Consider the following 19824-nt stretch of genomic DNA (forward strand, 5'->3'; position numbering starts at 1 on the left):
CTCCCCAAACAAGACTTTTTCCGTTACTTACAGATAAGGCATTATATCTTGCATAGTACTAACTTTAGTGAGAGTCATGAAGTCTCTCCTGTTGAAAAATTATTATTTTTAACAGACAAAGAGGTACCTGTGAAGATATTTTATAAGGCTTTATATTCTGTACCTTCAGTGATGTCACAGAGGCTTAAAGGCACATGGGAAAAGGAGTTAGGTATAGCAATTGATGATGAAGAGTGGAAAGATGTCTGGAGTTATGCCAAATCAATCTCCGTTTGTAATCGTACCAAAGCAATACAGTTAAAAATCATACACAGAATGCATATATCCATATTTCGCAGACATCAATATAATCCTACCCTTTCACCCATGTGCCTCAAATGCAAGACAGAAATTGGTACCCTAACTCACAGCTTCTGGTCATGTTTGAAATTGCAAGAATATTGGTCTAATGTGTTATCTGAAATGGAGAAGATTTTCGGTTGTGAACTGGAGATGGACCCTCTGTCTCTCATACTGGGCCTCCCCAGCCGGCGGTTAATATCCAAGAATAATAGGAGATTGTACTGTGTTCTCACCTATGCGGCGAGGAAGAATATACTACTCCAATGGATTCATGAAAAAGCACCAACTATTAAAGGTTGGCAAAGAGTAGTGTTGGATCTAGTGCCATTGGAATATCTTACATGTGTACTGCACTCAAAAACAGACCAATTCTTTAAGGTGTGGGAACCATAATTGAATTATGTGGAATCTGATGTCTCTAATATTATGTTACAAGGATTCTCTTGAGTGTTCAAACTGCAACATACTACTGGGACCACAGGTATTGTACTGTATTCTCTCTTTATTTATTTATTTTTATTGTTTAGATGGACCTGAGCTGGTGTTTTGTGCTTAGTTATCAGTCTGTTTGTTTGTTTGCTTTATTCGTTTTTGTTTGTTATTTATTTATTTATTTTCGGTTCTGAATTGTACACTTTATTATGTTATGTAATTATGTACTATTTGTGAAAAAAGGAAAAAAAATATTAATTAGTTTTAATTCAATCCAATGAAAATCAAATAGGATAATAAAAATGATCATACTGATAAAGACTTGTGAATATTGTGTTAATGGTGTGACTTGAACGAGCTGCTGCTGAGTGATTATTCATCACTGTGTAATACACGCCTGCTTCCTGACTTTAGCAGCAGTAGTACGACCCAATCCAGCTCCCACTGCAGCTCCTGCTGCCAGACCCAGTCCAGCTCCCACCAACAGTCCCACTGGACCGGCTGCAGCTCCCACGATAACTCCAAGAGTAAGCTCGGTGCCAATCGCAGTACCGACTCCAGCACCGACTCCAGCAGCAGCTCCAGCAACAGCTCCAGCAACAGCACCAACCCAGCTGCCCCGAATAAACTCGTTGTTTCTTTTTGCTTCATATCTTGCTTCAGTGGCCATTAGCCCAGGCCTTTTCTTCTGACGTTGCTCCATCTCTTTGGTTATAGCATTCTCTGCCTTCTCCAACATCCGGTTGGTGTAGCAGCTTCCTCCATTTCCCTGAACCATTATGTTGACCTTCTCGAGCAGCTCTCTGACCTGAGCAGGATCTCTGCTTCTGTTGTTAAAAACATGATATCCTCCTTCACACTGACGGACTAAGTCACGGAGAGCTGGAGTTTTCATGATGAATTCTTCTATGGAGACATTCAGATCATCTACATGTGTGAACAACGCCATGGTGTAACGAGCTGCTTCGTCCCCAAACACCTCCTGGAGGATTCTCACTGTTTCTCCTTCTTCATCTATAAATATGTTTGGCTGGATCACAACCAGGAACACATGAGGACCAGGAGCAGCCAATGAAATGCATTTGTTGATCTCCATGTTCACCTGGCCTAAGGTGAACACAGTGTGAAACAGGCCTGGAGTATCAACTACAGCCAGGGTCTGAAAATCAAATAGAGCTGCTTCCTGCTGACACTCTGATGTCACTGAGGCAGGAGATGAAGCTGATGCGGTTTTAAAGGCTTTTCCTCCCAGGATGGTGTTTCCTGATGAACTCTTCCCAGCTCCAGTTTTCCCAACAACAACAATCCTGAGGTCTGCTTCTGCTTTTCTCATGGCCTCCTCAGCCTGTCTGAACATCTCGTTTATATAGCAGCTTCCTCCGTTTCTCTGAACCATGGTGTTGATCTTCTCCAGCAGCTCTCTGACCTGAGAGCGATCTCTGCTTATGTTGCTAGGGTTAGGGTTGTTGTTAGGGTTGTTGTTAGGGTTAGGGATGTTTTTAAAAACATGATACCCTCCACCACACTGACGGATAAAGTCATGAAGATCTGGATCTTCCCTGATGAAATTTCCTATAGTGACTCCCCCACACTCCAGGTCATCTCCATGTGTGAACAAGGCCATGGTGTATCCTGCTAAGTGGACTCCAAACATCTGCTGAAGGATTCTCACTGTTTCTCGTTCTTTCTCTGTGAATCTGTCCACACGGATCACAACCAGGAACACATGAGGACCAGGAGCAGCAAAGAAGATGGATCTCCTTATCTCTGTCTTTATCTCCTCTTCAGTTTGAACATTATCAAAAACACCTGGAGTATCGACCACAGCCAGTTTTTGACCTTCAAACTCTCCCATTTCCTTCTGACACTCTGAAGTTACCGATTTCGGAGATAGTTTAGATTCAAAAGCATCCTCTCTTCCTAAGATGGTGTTTCCCGATGCACTTTTTCCAGATCCACTTGTCCCAAGAAGCACCATCCTTAGGTCTGGTTTCTCTTTTATCTCTTTCTTTTGTGGTTCCTCTGACTCTGTTTAAAGAAATTAGTCTTAATACAGACAGTGGAAAAATGTCAGTCTTATTTTACTGGATCTCAGTGCAGCATTTGATACAGTTCACCACAACATATTACTCAAACGACTGGAGAACTGGGCAGGTCTTTCAGGAACTGTACTAAACTGGTTCAAAACATACTTAGAAAACAGGAAATACTTTGTATCAATAGGTAACTTCACATCTGAGCAGACAAGTATCACATGTGGAGTTCCCCAAGGTTCCATCTTGGGACCCCCTCTGTTTAACATTTACATGCTCCCACTGGCACAGATTATAAAGAACAACAAAATAAACTATCATAGCTATGCAGATGACACACAAATATATATCACAATGTCACCAGGAGACCGAGGCCCTGTACAGGCTCTTGGAAAATGCACTGAGGAAATTAATGACTGGTTGTGCCACAATTTTCTCCAGCTAAACAAAAACAAAACTGAGGTAATAGTCTTTGGTGCCAAAGAAAAACGATTACAGGTCACCAGAGAACTTCAATCTATACACCTAAAAACCACAAACCAGGCGAGAAATGTGGGTGTAGTGATGGATGCAGACCTAAACTTAGAAAAACCCATTAAGACAATAATAAAATCAGCTTACCACCTCAAGATTATATCAAGGATAAAAGATCTGATGTCTCAACAGGACCTGGAAAAACTAGTCCATGCATTCATCTTTAGTAGGCTTGATTACTGTAACAGCATCTTTACAGGTCTACCTAAAAAAATCAGTGAAACATCTACAGCTCATTCAGAACTCTGCTGCTCGAGTCCTCACTAAGACCAAAAAAGTGGACCACATCAGTCCAGCTCTGAGGTCTTTACACTGGCTGCCTGTCCGTCAGAGGATAGACTTTAAAGTTCTGATGCTGGTCTATAAAGTTCTGAATGGTTTAGGACCAAAATACATCAGTGAGCTCCTGACCCAGTATGAACCTTCCAGATCCCTCAGGTCATCTGGATCCGGTCTTTTATCGGTTCCCAGAGTCAGAACCAGACACGGAGAAGCTGCATTCAGCTTTTATGCTCCTTATATCTGGAACAAACTCCCAGAAAGCCTCAGATCAGCTGAAACACTCAGTTTATTTAAATCCAGGTTGAAGACTCACCTATTCTCAGTTGCATTTGAATAAAACACCAAATCCGCACTTAAGCTTAAATTTCAAAACTTACATTTTAACTACTGATTTTATCTACTGTTCTGATTTTATCTGTTTTGATTTTATATCCTGTTTTGTTTGTTTGTTTGTTTTAATCAATTCTAAATCATGCTTTTTATTTGTTTTTGTTTTTAATGTCTCTGTAAAGCACTTTGAATCACCTTGTTGTTGAATTGTGCTATATAAATAAACTTGCCTTGCCTAGAGAATTTCATTGATTTCATCACATTTTGCGACTGAGGACTAAGTCACAGTAAAGCCACATCCGCAGTTTGAACACGTGTTTGACCTCCTTCCTGATTTCCATTTTTTTGTATTGTAACATTTCCATAACGTCTCAAGCACCAGACATTTTGTTCTCACCAAGGTTTATTTAGGAGGTACAGAAAAACAGGCCAGGATAAGGCACTTCCAGGTCGGGAATGGGCCCTGACCGTCGTCTGCACTTATGCGCCGAGTGGCAGTTCAGGGTACCCAGCCTTCTTTGAGTCCCTGGGTGGGAAAGACTCACTGGCAGTTATCCCAACTGGCCCAAGCAGTTATTAGGTTTAGGGGAAGTCACTTTTTCACACAATATTTATGTATTGATCAAACTTATATTTTGATTTGTCTTTAATTAAGAGTAAAATGCTTTATTATTATGAAATGGAGAAAAGTTGTGTTTTAGCACTCTGATAATTGTTAATCGCGGAAGAATATTAAGATCTTTAACTGTCTTAGCTGTGATGTAGAGGTGGCCCTATATCTGCCCCAGGTCACACCACACATCATATTGCATATTTTTCTATTTAAAAGAAAACATCTGGATGTGAGTCTGTAAAGTTTCTCAAACATTCAAAGTTCAAGGAGAGCGAGGCTCGTGTGGCCTTCCCACTGACAGTTTGTTTTTCACAGACAATCACAGTATCAACGTTACATTTTTGTCTGACTTCATTAAATATACTTCATTTATTGTACAACAAGGTGATTCAGGAAATGGAGCTGCTGCATCTGTCACTAAAAAGACACCAGAGATCAAACTTTGAGTTTTAAACATGTCTCCTCGTCAGAAAAGTCGATCTGATCATATAAACATTAATCTGCCAGTGATAAGAGAAGCTACAAAGGTTTGTACTTGCTCTCTCTACATGTTGATTGTGAAAACAAAGTCACTTCTGTCAAAAGTGTTGAAATCACATTTCCTCCTCATGTCATCTACAAAGTGCTGCCATCGAGGGTTTTTTTTAAAACATTTGACGGTTAATGTTTACGCTGGTTGTTTTACTCGTGTGTTTAGATCATATTGTACAATAAAAACTACAGAAAAACATCAACTATTGTAAAAACAAAGGAAACCAGTGAGAGGAAAGGATCAAAGAAAGCTAAAACCTAACAAAGGTAAAGTGAGTGTTGAGTCTTATTACTCTTAAATTAACACTAATTTTCTAGATTGCTATTTTTAAATGTACTTGCCGAGTCGCTTGTATTTGCTGGCCATGTTCGTCTTTTACTGTTGATGTGTGGTTTGTGTCTCTGTTGAATAGTTTCCTCTTTATTACACCACAATTTGAGTCTGCTGTTAACGCCTCAATTTGAATAGTGACATTTTAATAGGAGGAAACAGAAGCAGTTAGTTGTTGGTTGCACATCAGCAGTTGTGTAATTTAGCGATGTCATCTGTGTGTGGTACATGACTTCTGTAGTGTGTGTGCAGCAAAGCGCAAAGCCTGTTATATACAGCCATTTTTCTGCTGCTGTTACAGATCTTTGTGAAGAGAAAAGAGAAGTGAGACACACAGAGCAGCAAGTTTCACTGCGTTTGTTTTACTTGCAGGGAAGCGAAAGCATACACAGTGAATGTCTATGCTCGCCGGGACAGTCCTGCAGGTGCTGTTCCACTAAAGTTTGGAACAGGTCATTTATCCCTGAATGCTCTTGGTCAAAGATAGTGAGCTACTCTAATGCTTAAATCACAGTGCCATTAGACTTAATGTTACAGTCACTCAGTAGCAACACTAGGACCCACATTTCTTAATCCCTGCTTATTTCCTCCCTAACCAGGGGTCCCTCACACTTCTTAAATACATTTACAAGGAACTTAGGTTTAGAAATCAAATGAACAGCTCTAAGGTTCTTTTTAAAGAAAGGGTAGGATGGTCCCCTCACTGTCTCTAAATGAACAGTGCACCGTGAGGTCAGTTTATGATCATTAATATGCAAATTCTTATGACCACTGGTGTAGGAGTGTTTAGCTTATTTTAGAGTTTAGAAATGTGTTATCATAGAATGTAGAACTATTGTAGAGACACTGCCCTCAATATAATAAAGGCCTCACTGTGTCGTGAACTTAGGAGTAGATTGTAGGAGACCCCTCCCCCACTTGAACTGTGAAAGTAAAACAGAGAGGAGTTAATGCTGAGTGGAAATTTCCTAGAGAATGTTTGGGTGGGGGTCTCAACATTTGTAACTGGATAACTGTGGTCTGGAAGGGAGATGGGTTTTATGACCTAGGGAGTCACCTACACCCACAGTGTTTTAACTGTCACGCACACACATCCACACGCACACTCACTCATGTGCACTCACACATACACACAGGTATGCGTACACAGTCACACACGAGCACTCACATAGACACGCGGGAACGCGCACATGTAGGCATTCATGTGCTCGTGCACATAGACACACACAGAGTTTGCAGCACACCGTAGGGGGTTTTATGATGGGGACAGCCTCTATAAAGCTGGCTGTAACTAACAAAGGGGTGAAGATTTGGAGAGGGACACCGGCCTCGTCTTCCCTTCTAGAAGTGCATGCTTAAATGAAGATGAGTAAAGATGAGTAAAGATGAATAAAGGTTTTGTGAAAATGACTACTGAGTCCGGTGCCGTCTCTGGAAGTTTCAATGAATAAAAGAACCGGGGTAAAACTGATTTCGTAACAACCTGCACTACACTTGTTTTTTAATTCTACCAAAGTCCACTATTTAGATTCAGAAAAGTTTCTATAATTATTATAATTTGAAAAATAACAAACCTAAAAAGAAACACTAGGTACAAGATACATGAGTACCTATGATACGGTGATACTTTTGGTAAACAACCATTTGACTATCAGGTCTGTCTCACCTGCTATTGTTCTCTCTCTGTTCTGTCCTCATTCTCCCCCCTCTCTCTCTCTCTGTTCCTCTCTCCCCCTATCTGTTACTCTCTCCCCCTCTCTGTTCCTCTCTCTCCCTCTATGTTCCTCTCTCTCCCTCTTTGTGCTGACAATCAAGCCAACAGTGTTGGGAAGGTTACTTTTAAAATGTATTCCATTACAGAATACAGACTACATGCCCCAAAATGTATTCTGTAACGTATTCCGTTACGTTACTCAATGACAGTAACGTATTCTGAATACTTTGGATTACTTAATATATTATCATGCTTTTTACAACAACGTGAATGTACTATTGCTGTGTGATTTATTACTATTACTGAAGGTCCGCGACTCCGAACTGTAGTAAAGGGACCTCTGACTAATACAGCGGGGTCCCTGTCGGCTCGTATCCGAAAAATAGCTTTACTTTACTTTACTTTGCAAGACACAGAGAGAGGCGTTGAAAGGCTGCTCCAACGGAACTTGTTGTTTTCGGAGGAAAACACGAACACGGCGTACAGTCGAGTCTTAATAGCTTACTTACAACTGGGCTCGTCAGGCACTCTTCTTGGCTGAAGTGGTTATTATTATATTTACATGCTTCCAGCTCCCGTTTTTTCTTGATGACTGCTTGTACGTTTCTACTCCTCTTTTTCTCCCTCCTCGCGCTCACAGACACATAACATGTATGGCAGTCCATTCTCCCTGCAACACGGACTACACTGCCCATGATGCTACATTCTTTAGAGCTATGCTTGTAGCATTCTACCTGTTAGCTTAGCACAACAACAACAACAACAACGAAAAGGCGCTCTCTCACCCAGGAAACACACAGTCGCAGAGAGAGAGAGAGAGCGAGCGTCGCCCTGTAACCATGGCAACCGTAACGCTGCCGCCTGGAGCAACAGAACGTAGCTGTCAAACAAAACCCAAACAGTCCTGACCCGCGACAAAATGAAACAGGAAAGTACCGCAGTGTAATCCATTTATTTCAACAAAGTAACTGTATTCTGAATACCACCTTTTTAAACGGTAACTGTAACGGAATACAGTTACTCATATTTTGTATTTTAAATACGTAACGGCGGTACATGTATTCCGTTACTCCCCAACACTGCAAGCCAAACACCAACATCATCAAATAGACAGTTGAAACCAGATATTTAAATACTCTTCAGATCAAAACACAAACACTTTTTTAAATGTAACATCAAATCAGACTAAATGTTTATTTTTTTAGATTGATAAATATAAAAAACATATTTGTTAACTTTAAGAGTAAAGAGAGAAACTGTCTGTATTTCTTAATTGTAAATGGCACCAAATTGTATTCAAACTGAGCCACACTCATGGAGCTCCACAATTCTTTTCCTGGTGTTTTGGTTGACATCTCTTGATGTTCCCATGTCACAGAAACAGGCTCTGTGTTTTGCCTTATATGCATCCACAGGTGTGCCACCAGTTTACTCACATGGACTCTACTAACCTATCAGAAGCTTCTTCAGCTCAGAATGGAATCGTCTGGAGTTTTCTTATTAATTAACAATAAACTTAGTGTATATGTACTCCTAAATTTGATGAAAGTGATAAAAATAGACAGCTCTGTCTCTCTTTATTCTGACATTTAACTCATATTATATTTCAATATTTATTTATCCAAAACAAAACAAGTTTACTCTAAATTGATGTTGTACAGTAAAAAAATGTTCTTGTGTTTTCCATAAAGTGTATGTAAATATCTGGTTTCAACTGTGAATATACTGCTGTGTAATGAAATTCCTCTTGTTTTGCATAGAAATATACTGAACAACATACAAAGCATAATATATAAAATAACGTCTACCAGAGTTTTTTCTTTGAAAGAACCCTCTTATGTCCATTCTTGTATATCAGTGCATTACTGAAACCGATTTATTTAGCCGTGGAGGGAAACAACTGAAAATATGAAATAAACACACATGTAAGCTAAGACTCTCTAAAGAAACAGCATTGTTGTTGTTTGGCTTTTCATTTCGCCATTTGTTGATTCACTCTAAGAAAGAGAAACGTAATATGGGCCAAGTGATCAGTTTGATATCAATCTTTTGTGATAAACCGCCGGTACCAGCTGCCCCGCCCCCTCGCTCAGTCACTTAGTGCCTGAGCTCGGATCATACCAATATTAGGGGGGATTTACGCACAGTCGTAAATTCCCACAGTGTGCACTATGTGCTTCGAATATTGTGTGTAGTTTTCGTTTTATAAAGTTGTCAGCCAGGCATCTAACTATGAAAAAATTACACTCCAAAAGACCCCGGGCTTCTGACAAAACAACCCGGGCTTAAGCCCAGTAAGTCACCCCCCCGCTCCGCCACTGATCTACACACAGGGTAGACTCTTGATGGAGTGATGAAGATCGGATATCTGCAGACATACCTAGGGGGTCAGAGGTAGTGATATGCGATACCACTGATTTTCTTTCCGATCCGATACCAAGTAATATTCAGGGTGGTATCGACGATACTGATCTGATACCAATACTTTGTACAAAAACTTATTTTATTTATTGTATCTCAAATTATAGCGTCACAATGATTACAGGACATCAGATTTCTTGTTCTTATCACTTAATAATGCAGAGTTCATCATATAGAAATAAAAAAACTGAAGTTGTGCGCTGTTTGAACACCTTGCCTGCCTGCAGCACTAAAGGACTCTGTGAGAGACGTCTGTCTCGCCCTAGCAGCGTCGTCCCTGTCCCTGTCCTCCTCTTCAGTTCGCCTCAACATACGCTCGTTATATTCTGTGATATGATTTACTCTGAGGTGTTTGCAAGGTTAGTGATGTTGCCACAACCATACATGCCAACCCTCCCGATTTTTCCGGGAGAATCGCAGAATTTATAGCGTGGCCCAGCCAATTCCAGTTTCCAACAATGGCGGCAGTTTTAATATTACTCATATTTCTCTTTCTGGGTCGCAAAAAACTTTTAGCATGTTTTCAGGTGAGAATGTAGCTGTGTAAACTTCAAATATCTGAGCCGACCGACACATCGTCTTCAAACCCCCGCGGTCTTTCGCTACTCGGGTTAAACATGATATATAAGTCACTTTGATAACTTAAAAATGTTATTGTTTGGCTTTTTCAGTGTTTTATTTGTTCGTGAGTAAATCAGTTTAGCTGAGATTAAAGTTATTAGATTAAATTAAATTTAACTTTATTAATCCCTCGGGACGGTTCCTCCGGGGTTTTCACACAGCTGAATAAACGTCAAACAGAAAATGATTAAACAGAAGAGTTTACGTCAGTGCCCGGTTATATTTTAGATAGCAAGGAGCAGACGGCAGTTTCACTCCACCGAGGGAGCTCGTGACGTACTACCCGGCTTTCTTTAGACCACGAAGGCCCAGTCCTCAGGTGGAAGCAGCCTCTGAATTTGGACACACCCGCTGTTTCCGGCCAGCCAATAATAACGGTGACATTTAATGTATTTTACCCGATAAATAAACCCTGTAAAATGTATTTATCACCCCCCAACAGCCCTTTTGAATGTCTCCCTTATTCTGAAGTTTCAAGGTTGGCAAGTATGGCCACAACACCTCACTTTTTTGCCACATTTATTGCTGCACAGTAGTTCTTTGCATCCAGCGCTTCATAGACGTCTTTGAGAACTTTTATCCAAGCAGTTCCAGTACTGTGCAGTTTCCTAAAACCAGACTGGAAGGGAGATAAAATCATATTTTCATCCAGATAACTTTGAAGTTGATTATTTACCAGCCTTTGAAGAACCTTAGATAAGACACAGAGTTTGGAAATTGGCCTGTAATTACTAACTGTTGAAGAATCACCAGCTTTCAGTGGGGGAGTACAGAGGCACACTTCCACATCTGTGGTAAAGCCTTCTGTTGTAGAGAAAGATTCAAAATATAAGACACTGGCTCAGCTATGATATTTGCAGCCAAGTGCAAGAAGGAAGGAGAACGATTGTGAGGACGAGTTTCTGGTGTTGGGGCTATTCAAAGCCTTACAAACCTCTTCTACTGTGACAGGTGTGAAGGAAAAGGTATCAGTAACCAGGAACTACGAGCAGAGTTGTGTGCAAGAGGTTTACCATCAGATACTGTGCTGAACAAAGAACAAGAAGCAACAAAGTGTTTGTTAAAGCAACATTTCAGTTTTGTCTGACACAGGAGTGGAGTCGATATTTAAGTGAGGAGGAAGCTCTGAGGAGTCACAGCTGGCAGAGACACTTTATAGTTTGCCAAAACCTCCTACGGTCGTTTGGACTGTCAGTCGTTAAAGTAAAAAGTAGTTACATTGGATCTTGATGATGGAGGAAGTAATCCGATTACACAGCTAATGAAAACGTAGCCAATCAGCATCAGAGCCAGACTTCCTGCCCAGGCCTGGTTTCTCTCATGTAGGAGATCGGCCGGTACTGAACCAAACCAGGCCTGTCCCGACCTTTCACCCTGACCTGGCAAAAAGGGGCGTGTCTGTCCACAAAGTAGACACAACTCTCCTGTAAATGTTCCCAAACTGACATTGTCAGCCTGTTTAATACGACCCCAGTTCAAACTGATGCGGGCTCGGAGCGTGAGATTTTAGTGTTTCTCACAGCACCAACTATGCAGTGATCACTCAGGTCGTTGGCAAAAACTGCAGATGTGGAAAACTTACGCAGCATATTAGTTAAAAAAGGTCAATAAGAGCAGATTTATCTGGGTGTTTAGGATCAAGGCGTGTGAGGCTTTAAATAATTTGAGTCAGTTTTAAAAACAAGCAGCGTGCCTTAAAATCATGAGACACAGAAGAAAGCCAGTCCCAATGAAAATCATCCATCTGAAAGACGTCATTAAAATGCAGCTCAGATAAAAGTTGAACCAGAGACGGTGATGTGCTGGGGGAAGCAGGTGGAGGCTGATAGCAGCCAACAACAGTCTGATTTCCAAACAGATCAATAGTTAAGGCCAAGATTTCAAATGGCTGAGGTGCAGATGGAGAGAACAAGACTTGAGCAGCAAGACAGACCTTCACATAAACTTCCAGACCTCCGCCTTTTCTGGGACAGTCTGAGTGCTAAATGTTAAATCCATCAGTTGCTACGTTTTTATCCAGTAAAGATTTGGAAAGTCTCAGAAACAACAATGATACCAGCACCGCTTGAACAGGCCCAGATTCCAATCATATCCATGTTAGGAAGCACACGACGTGATGCACGTGTAACCCAGACAGTTTTTAACATCTGCTGGTGTTTCACATTCAGCCAGAGGCCCAGGGTTAGGTTGGATACCAGACAATAATAAAAGCATCGTTATTAGACTCTAGAGCTCGTTTATAGCTGACACCACATGTAGAGTTTAAGTTCACACAGAGACGATGACATTTTTCTAAAACCAGCAAACAATAAACAAGAAATGTAACAAGAGTTTCAGAAGAAGCTGTTTTACAGAGAAATGATTCCCTGAAGACAAAATTGTTATTATCATCTTTATTTCTCCAGGTGAAAATTTAATTGAGATTAAAAATGTTGTTTTCAAGAGAGACCTGGCATCTGTTGGATTGTAGTGTTATTTTATGCCATGTTATACCCCGAATTAAAGATTGTGAATTACTATGTAGTTTTAGTTTGCATTATTCTCCTGAATTAGAAGAAGCTGATAACTATTGCATTAGTTAAACTGATTTGCATTACATTAAACTGCTGACTTGTTGTGAATGAATGACATTGTTTTATGATGCATTATACTGCTGAGTTATAAGAAATACTGTTCACAGAGAGTTATTGTCTTATTTGTCTGATTAGAAGAGAACAGAATATGCTGGAGTTTTCTGCCCCATCTCAGCAGGAGCAGATAAGCAGGGAGCCAAGGTCGTAGCTTAGGCGCTGTGTGAGAGAAAGCATGTGAATGTTTAGGCTTTTTATGATAAGGTGGAGGCACCAGAGGCTATAAAAGTTTGAGCAATGCTCCACCATACTGAGATTTTGAGGCTGTCTGCATCAGTGTCCATCTCCCACGCGTGTGTTCATTAAAATCATCGTTTGACTCAACCCGACCGGACCAGTGTTGTTATTGTGGTTTTTTCTCTTGTTTCCATCCCCAATTTTGAACTCGTAACATTGTTTATTTACAGTGGAGATGGAGATCTCTAACAAGTTGATTTGTTCACATTTGCACATCTTAATTTTTAAGAGGAATGTGTTTTTTTGAGTTTGTACACTATATGCATGTAAGGCAACCGTTTCCTTTTTCTGTATTTTTGTGTGCTGCTCTTTTAACAAAAGGGGAACAAAAGACATTTAAATCGACCTCAGATGATTTGTTTAAATTTTTACAAGGTCTTACTGAGGTGATGCAAAGTGAAACATGCTTCTTTTTTGGTAATGTGCTGGAAAAGCTTGAAAATTGACCTTGAATGTGCTTAAAAAGTGCTTGAAGTTGACCCTAAAAAATGTGTATGAACCCTGCATATATTGCAGTATTTACAGTTTATAGTAGGAATTTCATGGCAACAGCTAATCTTTATTTTGTTTACTGGGAAATGAAATGCTGCCAATTCACAAAGCTGTGCTTCAGCTGCACTTCCTGTTGTAGACTTGTGATGCACACAGGCTCTGTTCCAGCACTCAGCATGTTCTTCCTTATTTTCTCCACCAGGGGGAGCTCCTAAACTATGACATCCTGATAGGAGTGAACCAGGGAGAGGGGCTGAAGTTTGTGGACGACAGTGAGGACAACGACGGCATCTCAGCTGCGGCGTTCGACTACACCATCTCCAACTTTGTTGACAACCTCTACGGCTACCCAGAGGGTGAGGACGCCACCTCTGTACACTGCCACTTTTTCAGTTATTCCATTTTACAGCCTCCTCTCACTTAACTGCATTTTGTAGCATCATCAGGTTTTGTCTTATTAGGAGCCGCGTTTGTTGATTTGTTCGTTTTTTTTCTGTTTGCTGTATTCATTAAAATAAACGGATAATCGTCAAAATGACAAATGTGGACAATTATCAAAGCTTACATCACAATTCTGACAGCTTGAGTTCACATGAATTTTCAAAAGAATATAAAAACCTGTGAAAGTGCTTTAAGCGTTTAAAACATGCGAGTAAAGAATGGAATCAGTAACATGTGAGCCCAGTGAAGTGCATCAAACAAGACAAGCGTGCTAAAGAGAGCCACTCATCCACATCACGGCGTGTCTGCGCCTTAACCTTTGAGGCTCTGTGGGCAGTAATGCTATCATCCCCCAGGTAGTGGGCTCCCAATCTCAGTGTCGGTGTTTCTGACAGATCGGCCTGCGAACCCCTCACAGCCGGACCACAGTCACAGTACAGACATGTTTGGATAATGCAGTCATGCTTCCTCTCTGCTGCCTGTCACTCCTTCTGTTATCTGAAAGAGTTTTTTTTCCTCTCTAGATTTCTCACTCGCTTCCTGTTTACGGACCACCAGTGGGTGGCACCAGCTGTGGCCACTGCCAAACTCCATGCTGAATTTCAGTCCCCAGTTTACTTTTACACGTTCTACCACCACTGCCAGACCGAGACGCGGCCCGAGTGGGCCGACGCCGCGCACGGAGACGAGATACCTTACGTGTTCGGCGTACCGATGATCGGTGCCACGGACCTGTTCCCGTGCAACTTCTCCAAGAACGATGTGATGCTGAGCGCTGTGGTCATGACTTACTGGACTAACTTCGCAAAGACTGGGTAGGCCTCATGTCACAGTAGTGTAAACTGTACACGTTACTGTATGTTCTCTGATAGCCTTCTAGTCATCTTGAATACTTGAATCTAGGTTGCTAGTTTAATTCCCGTGTGGCTTTGAAGAATTGAACATACTGGTTCACCAAAAGCATCCAGATCCCAGAGCAGCCGGTTGGTCTTAGATAGTTTAAAGGTTGCACAGAGAATGGGCCTCCTGTCTGTATTCAGTGTATTGATGCCACATGTTACTTATAATGGAGACTGAATATAACTTTGAACTGAAACGTTTAACCTTTATGCTCCACCAGGGACCCCAACCTGCCCGTCCCTCAGGACACCAAGTTCATTCATACCAAGCCCAACCGCTTCGAGGAGGTCATCTGGACCAAGTTCAACTGGAAGGACAAGCAGTACCTTCACATCGGTTTGAAACCTCGTGTCAGAGACAACTACAGAGCTAACAAAGTGGCCTTTTGGCTGGAATTAGTCCCTCATCTTCACAGCCTGCACGACGTGCTCTTTCCCACCACAACGCGCTCCCCCGCAGGCCGTGACCCCGGCACCATGAGGCCCAGAAACAACGTTCCTCGAACCACTCGTCATCCTTACCCTACCTTCCCATCAGATCCTGAGCCCGAGGGCTCAGAGCGCCCGCCCCAGGACCTCTTTCCCAGACACACCCGCGACTACTCCACCGAACTGAGCGTGACAGTTGCAGTTGGAGCGTCGCTCTTCTTCCTCAACATCCTGGCCTTCGCCGCCCTTTACTACAAGCGTGACAAGCGGCACGAGATGCGCCGGCACCGGCTGTCCCCTCAGCGGGGCGGCCCCGCCAACGACCTGGCTCACAGCCAGGAGGAGGAGATCATGTCCCTGCAGATGAAGGACTGGGAGCACGACGCTCACCACGACATGGAGCCCCTGCGACCCCACGACATCCTGCGGCCCGCCTGCCCTCCCGACTACACCCTGGCGCTGCGCCGCGCCCCCGACAACGTGCCGCTGATGACGCCAAACACCATCACCGTGATCCCCAGCACCATCACCAGCATGCAGCCTCTTCACGCCTTCAACACATTCCCCTCCACCGGCCACAACAACACCCTGCCCCACCCCCACTCCACCACCAGGGTATAGTAGGGACAGGCCCGACACAGCGCCACCTAGGGACCAGGAACACTGGCTCTGCTACCGCTCTGGAAGGGAGGCCTCTAGACGTGGGCCTTCGTTCTGTCCTCTTATTCTCTTCTTTCTCCAAAAGCAACTACACCTGCTGCGTCATGTGCTGTAAAACTTGGCAGCTCCCTCCACTGGTGGCATGTGGAGGTGCAACTGAAGTGTCCAGCAGCAGATGAGCAGTTTGGGGTGGGTGACTCAGCTCTTTCAAAGATACTGTTTTCAAAGACGGTCTGCTGTTTCCAGGCTCAAGACCTCCAACATTTGTCAAAGGGACGAATGCTCTCTCGCTCCTCGCTGTTTTCTCTTTTTTACGTTGGCGTCATCTTTTTCCATCTCCTGTGTGTTATGTGCACATTATGCTTCTCTTTTCTACATCCGTGTTTTATTACTGCTCTCTTCCTCTCATTTGACACACCTCCCTCCTGCTCTTCTCTAAAAATTCCCGATCTGCTGAGCAGTCTGGAGGGGGGAGGCGTACACTAAACATATAACTATGAAAACACTGATATCTTTCATTCGACCAGCATTTTTAGGTGCCAAGTAAGTACTGCTGTGTTTCATTTCTCATCGAGGGAGAAGAAAAACGAAAGAAAAATAGAGTATCGCTATTTACCGTCAACTAACAGAGTTCTGTCATGTTCTCATGACAAAGTGCCAAACTGGCCTCAGTCATGATTTTCTTTCTTCCATCTTCTCTTTTTTGTTGTTTTGTTTGAAGCATTTGTTTAATTGTTGTTTTTTATTGTGTGGAAAGAATTTTTCTGAAAATATAGAGAAATGATATTATATATAGTTCTATATAAAATGTGTACAAAGGAGAAAGTATATAAAAGGGTTTTCTCAGTGGGGGATCTATGCATGAATTATTTTTAAAGACGCGGGGAAAAGGACACTGTACCTGTCGATGCACGTTTCCCAAAATCTAAACGAGTCATATCGCTCCATGATTGCTACTTTTGGTTTTTGGTTTTCTCCCACAGAGTAAGAGCATCGCAGGAGCATCGCAGGAGCATCGCAGGAGCATCGCAGGAGCTCCTGAAGTCAAACGACGCCTCCCAGCACTCATTTATTAAAACGGAGTCGATGCCAAAAGTCTTAAACGTTAGAATCAAAGCAACAGCTGTGAACTCAGTCATGGTGTCATGTGCAGCCTCCATCTTACTGTCACTACTTTTTCATTTTAGGGTACGTGAGGTAAAGCGTCCGTCGATGTAGCTTGATTGTACAAAATTATTTTTCTACGTGATTAAGAAAACTGATGCTGCTCCTGTCTGACCCCCTTATGTCTGCCACATGTGTATTCTGACTTGTGTGTGTGTGTGTGTGTGTGTCAGAGCTGCTGTCGCTGTGTGTGATATCACATCTGCATCACTCAAGCGTAGGCGGCCCCGCGTCAGACAACAATAAACAAAAAGCAGAAAAAGGCCAACAGTAAAAACTCAGACTCCAGCATGAGCTCCTTCCTGCTGCTTAACCAATCACCTTCCTCCATATCATCACTGCTCCCTCCCTCCTCCACTCTCCATCCTACACCGCCTTTGTTATTTAACACCGACCCCCCCAAACTGATAATCAGACAAATTCCCAAACACCTGACTTCACTGTGTCGACACCGTTCCTGACTATTTCTGACCTCAGCTCAGCTCTGCTATTATCCTCACATTAAGGGTTCGTTCACCTGCCTGCAGATGATCTGTGAGCTCGTCGGTTGTAAATTAAACTCTAAGCACACTGAGGGTAACCGGGAGGCGTTCAGGGCCTGCAGTGCAGAGCTGCAACATGAAAAAAAGGGATGGGGGCTCAGATCTCCTGAACAGGGTAGAAACAACACGGTGGGTTTGTGCTGTTTGTGATTCCTGCTCCGTCACTCTGGTGGAGACGACTGCAGCTCAGCAGCGCTCCCTGCTGATCCTCTGATGAAGATGTCAACAGTATGTAAACTGAGCTGATGTGCTGCTGTTTGAGCCCACGTGGTAGCGTACGTCCAGTATGGGAGAACTTAGTCACCGGTGCTGTCTTTGCTTGTGCTCTAGCTTTAGCCTGTTTGATTGTTTGTTTTCTATTTTATTACTGCCTAAAAGGGGAGGTGGGGGAAACACATGCCTGACTTCTCCTGTCAGAGGTTTTGTAAGCTCACTGGAAGGGAAACGTGCACAATGTAAATCATAAAACAACTGACTGGGGCTGTGCTGCAGGTGGATCAGTGCTGTGGACAGTAGCTGTGGAAAAGAGACTGGACAAAGACTCTCAGCCTTAAATACAGGACAGAGGATGATCCGATCATCTTTCAGCTAACAGTGTCGAGCAGAAGGACGGCCGGCTGATGCGTCCATACGAACCCTTTTGTACTCACTCCTGTGTATAAGGAGGTGGTGAGGGCTTGTGTAGTTAACCTCAGTGATAGGTTTGTAGTATAAACCTATTCGTTGGAACGTTAAGGACAATTTAATTACATAGCAAAGCAAGACACGAGTAGGCAAAGTTCTTCATGTTTCCCGTGCACGGGAGAGAACCGGACAAACGCCGCTCCTTCGCTTGACCCCAGTTGCTCTCGTCCGCTCCCCCGTAACACTGCTCTTTTATTGAGGTTACATGAATATACATATGACGTTCATTAACATATGACGTCTACATACAAACAAAGAGTACCTTGCCTGTGCATGCGTGTGTGTGTGTGTGTGTGGGGGGGGGGGGGGGGGGGGGGTCAGAGTGTGACCCCATAAAGACTTCCCTAAACCTGCTGGTCTGGAAGTCCAGCAGTTCATCTAAACAAAAGGCACTTAGCCTAAATCAGATATAGATACATTTATCCTAAATGAACAGAGGGAGTGACTTTAAGTCTGATTTCAGACTATGTCAGTATTAGTTAAGCCAAGAGTCGGGCAAAAGCTTTATGGCCCGGAAAGTTCTAGTTCCCACAACATATTGTTCGATTAGTAAGCAAAAGTTTTCTGTGATGAAGATTTTTGGGGTTGTTGTTTTAGTGATGGGTTCATTCTGTCAGTTAGCTTTGGCTTGTTTTCTTACTTCAATAGAGGGAGTTTTACTAAACATGGACATCACGAGGAGGGGCTCATTATTTCTGTAACAGTGCACTTAGAGAAAACTGTCAGGTGTCGCCCCCTTTGGTGATGATGTTTTGTGCTCTGATGAGCTAATAATCAGCTCTCTTTTTCTCCTTCTTTGTTCTAAGCAGGCCTGCAAGATTGAATTAACAGCGCTGTAAAACATTGTTGTGAGAGCAAATATAAGGTGAGCTTTTCCAGATTACAATGGGCTGAGGAGAAGGTCACCTGTGGGAACCTGCCAGTTCCTGTCTAAAAGGATTGCAGCGAGTCAATCCAGTCCAAGATCATAAAGAACTCTTTTTCTAAAAACAAAAGAAAGAACAAATAAATTAGCTCATATTGATGAGGGTGGAGACTCTGATGCTTTGCGCGTGAGGCTCCACTATCAGCAAGATCTAGTGTGAATGCGTGTGCATGATGTGTGTGACTGGACTGTGACTGGACTGACCATGTGAACTAAAGTGTTGACTGACTTGACACTGAGACAAAGACTGGACCAACGTTAGGATGAGTAGATGTTGACAAACAATTCACGACGCCGGTAAGAAAAGGGTGGATGCTTTGCTTTTGGCAGGAGCACAAGAGAGAGAGGGAGACCGAAAGGTTCACATGAGGGTGGAGCTGCAGACTCCACCCTTGGGCGGCTAATTTTGGGTTGCTGATGTTTGCTTTAAGAAAATGTTGTTTTATTGACTGGGTTTAGATGATGGTGTCACATTATATTGTTGGGAAAATGCCAAATGCTAAAGGGGAGAAAATGTTTGATGTTACTGATGTTACC

The 19824-nt window shown here is 42.7% G+C and overlaps 2 protein-coding genes across 4 annotated transcripts; one reads left to right on the plus strand and one right to left on the minus strand.

Moving 5' to 3' along the window:
• Positions 1-285: 285 nt before the first annotated feature.
• Positions 286-2880, minus strand: LOC120743398 (GTPase IMAP family member 8-like). The gene has a single exon (XM_040047017.1). It carries the CDS (start codon positions 2750-2752, stop codon positions 1154-1156), a length of 1599 nt encoding a protein of 532 aa, XP_039902951.1. The 5' UTR covers positions 2753-2880; the 3' UTR covers positions 286-1153.
• Positions 2881-13740: 10860 nt separating this feature from the next.
• LOC120743399 (neuroligin-2-like) lies at positions 13741-17756 on the plus strand. Of its 3 annotated transcripts, none has more exons than XM_040047019.1 (3): positions 13741-13899; positions 14509-14799; positions 15105-16714. In XM_040047019.1, the coding sequence occupies exons 2-3, from the start codon at positions 14699-14701 to the stop codon at positions 15931-15933; spliced, it is 930 nt and encodes a 309-aa protein (XP_039902953.1). In that variant the 5' UTR covers positions 13741-13899; positions 14509-14698; the 3' UTR covers positions 15934-16714. The 3 variants fall into 3 exon arrangements, 2 of the variants coding, with proteins under 2 accessions (XP_039902953.1, XP_039902952.1); XR_005698175.1 differs by lacking the exon at positions 13741-13899 and adding an exon at positions 16956-17756 and having other exon boundaries at positions 14144-14799; positions 15105-16161; XM_040047018.1 differs by lacking the exon at positions 13741-13899 and having other exon boundaries at positions 14144-14799.
• The last annotated feature ends 2068 nt before the right edge of the window (positions 17757-19824 follow it).

This window comes from Simochromis diagramma, unplaced genomic scaffold, assembly GCF_900408965.1.
Source record: "Simochromis diagramma unplaced genomic scaffold, fSimDia1.1 OVJJ01000417.1, whole genome shotgun sequence".
NCBI lineage: Eukaryota > Metazoa > Chordata > Actinopteri > Cichliformes > Cichlidae > Simochromis > Simochromis diagramma.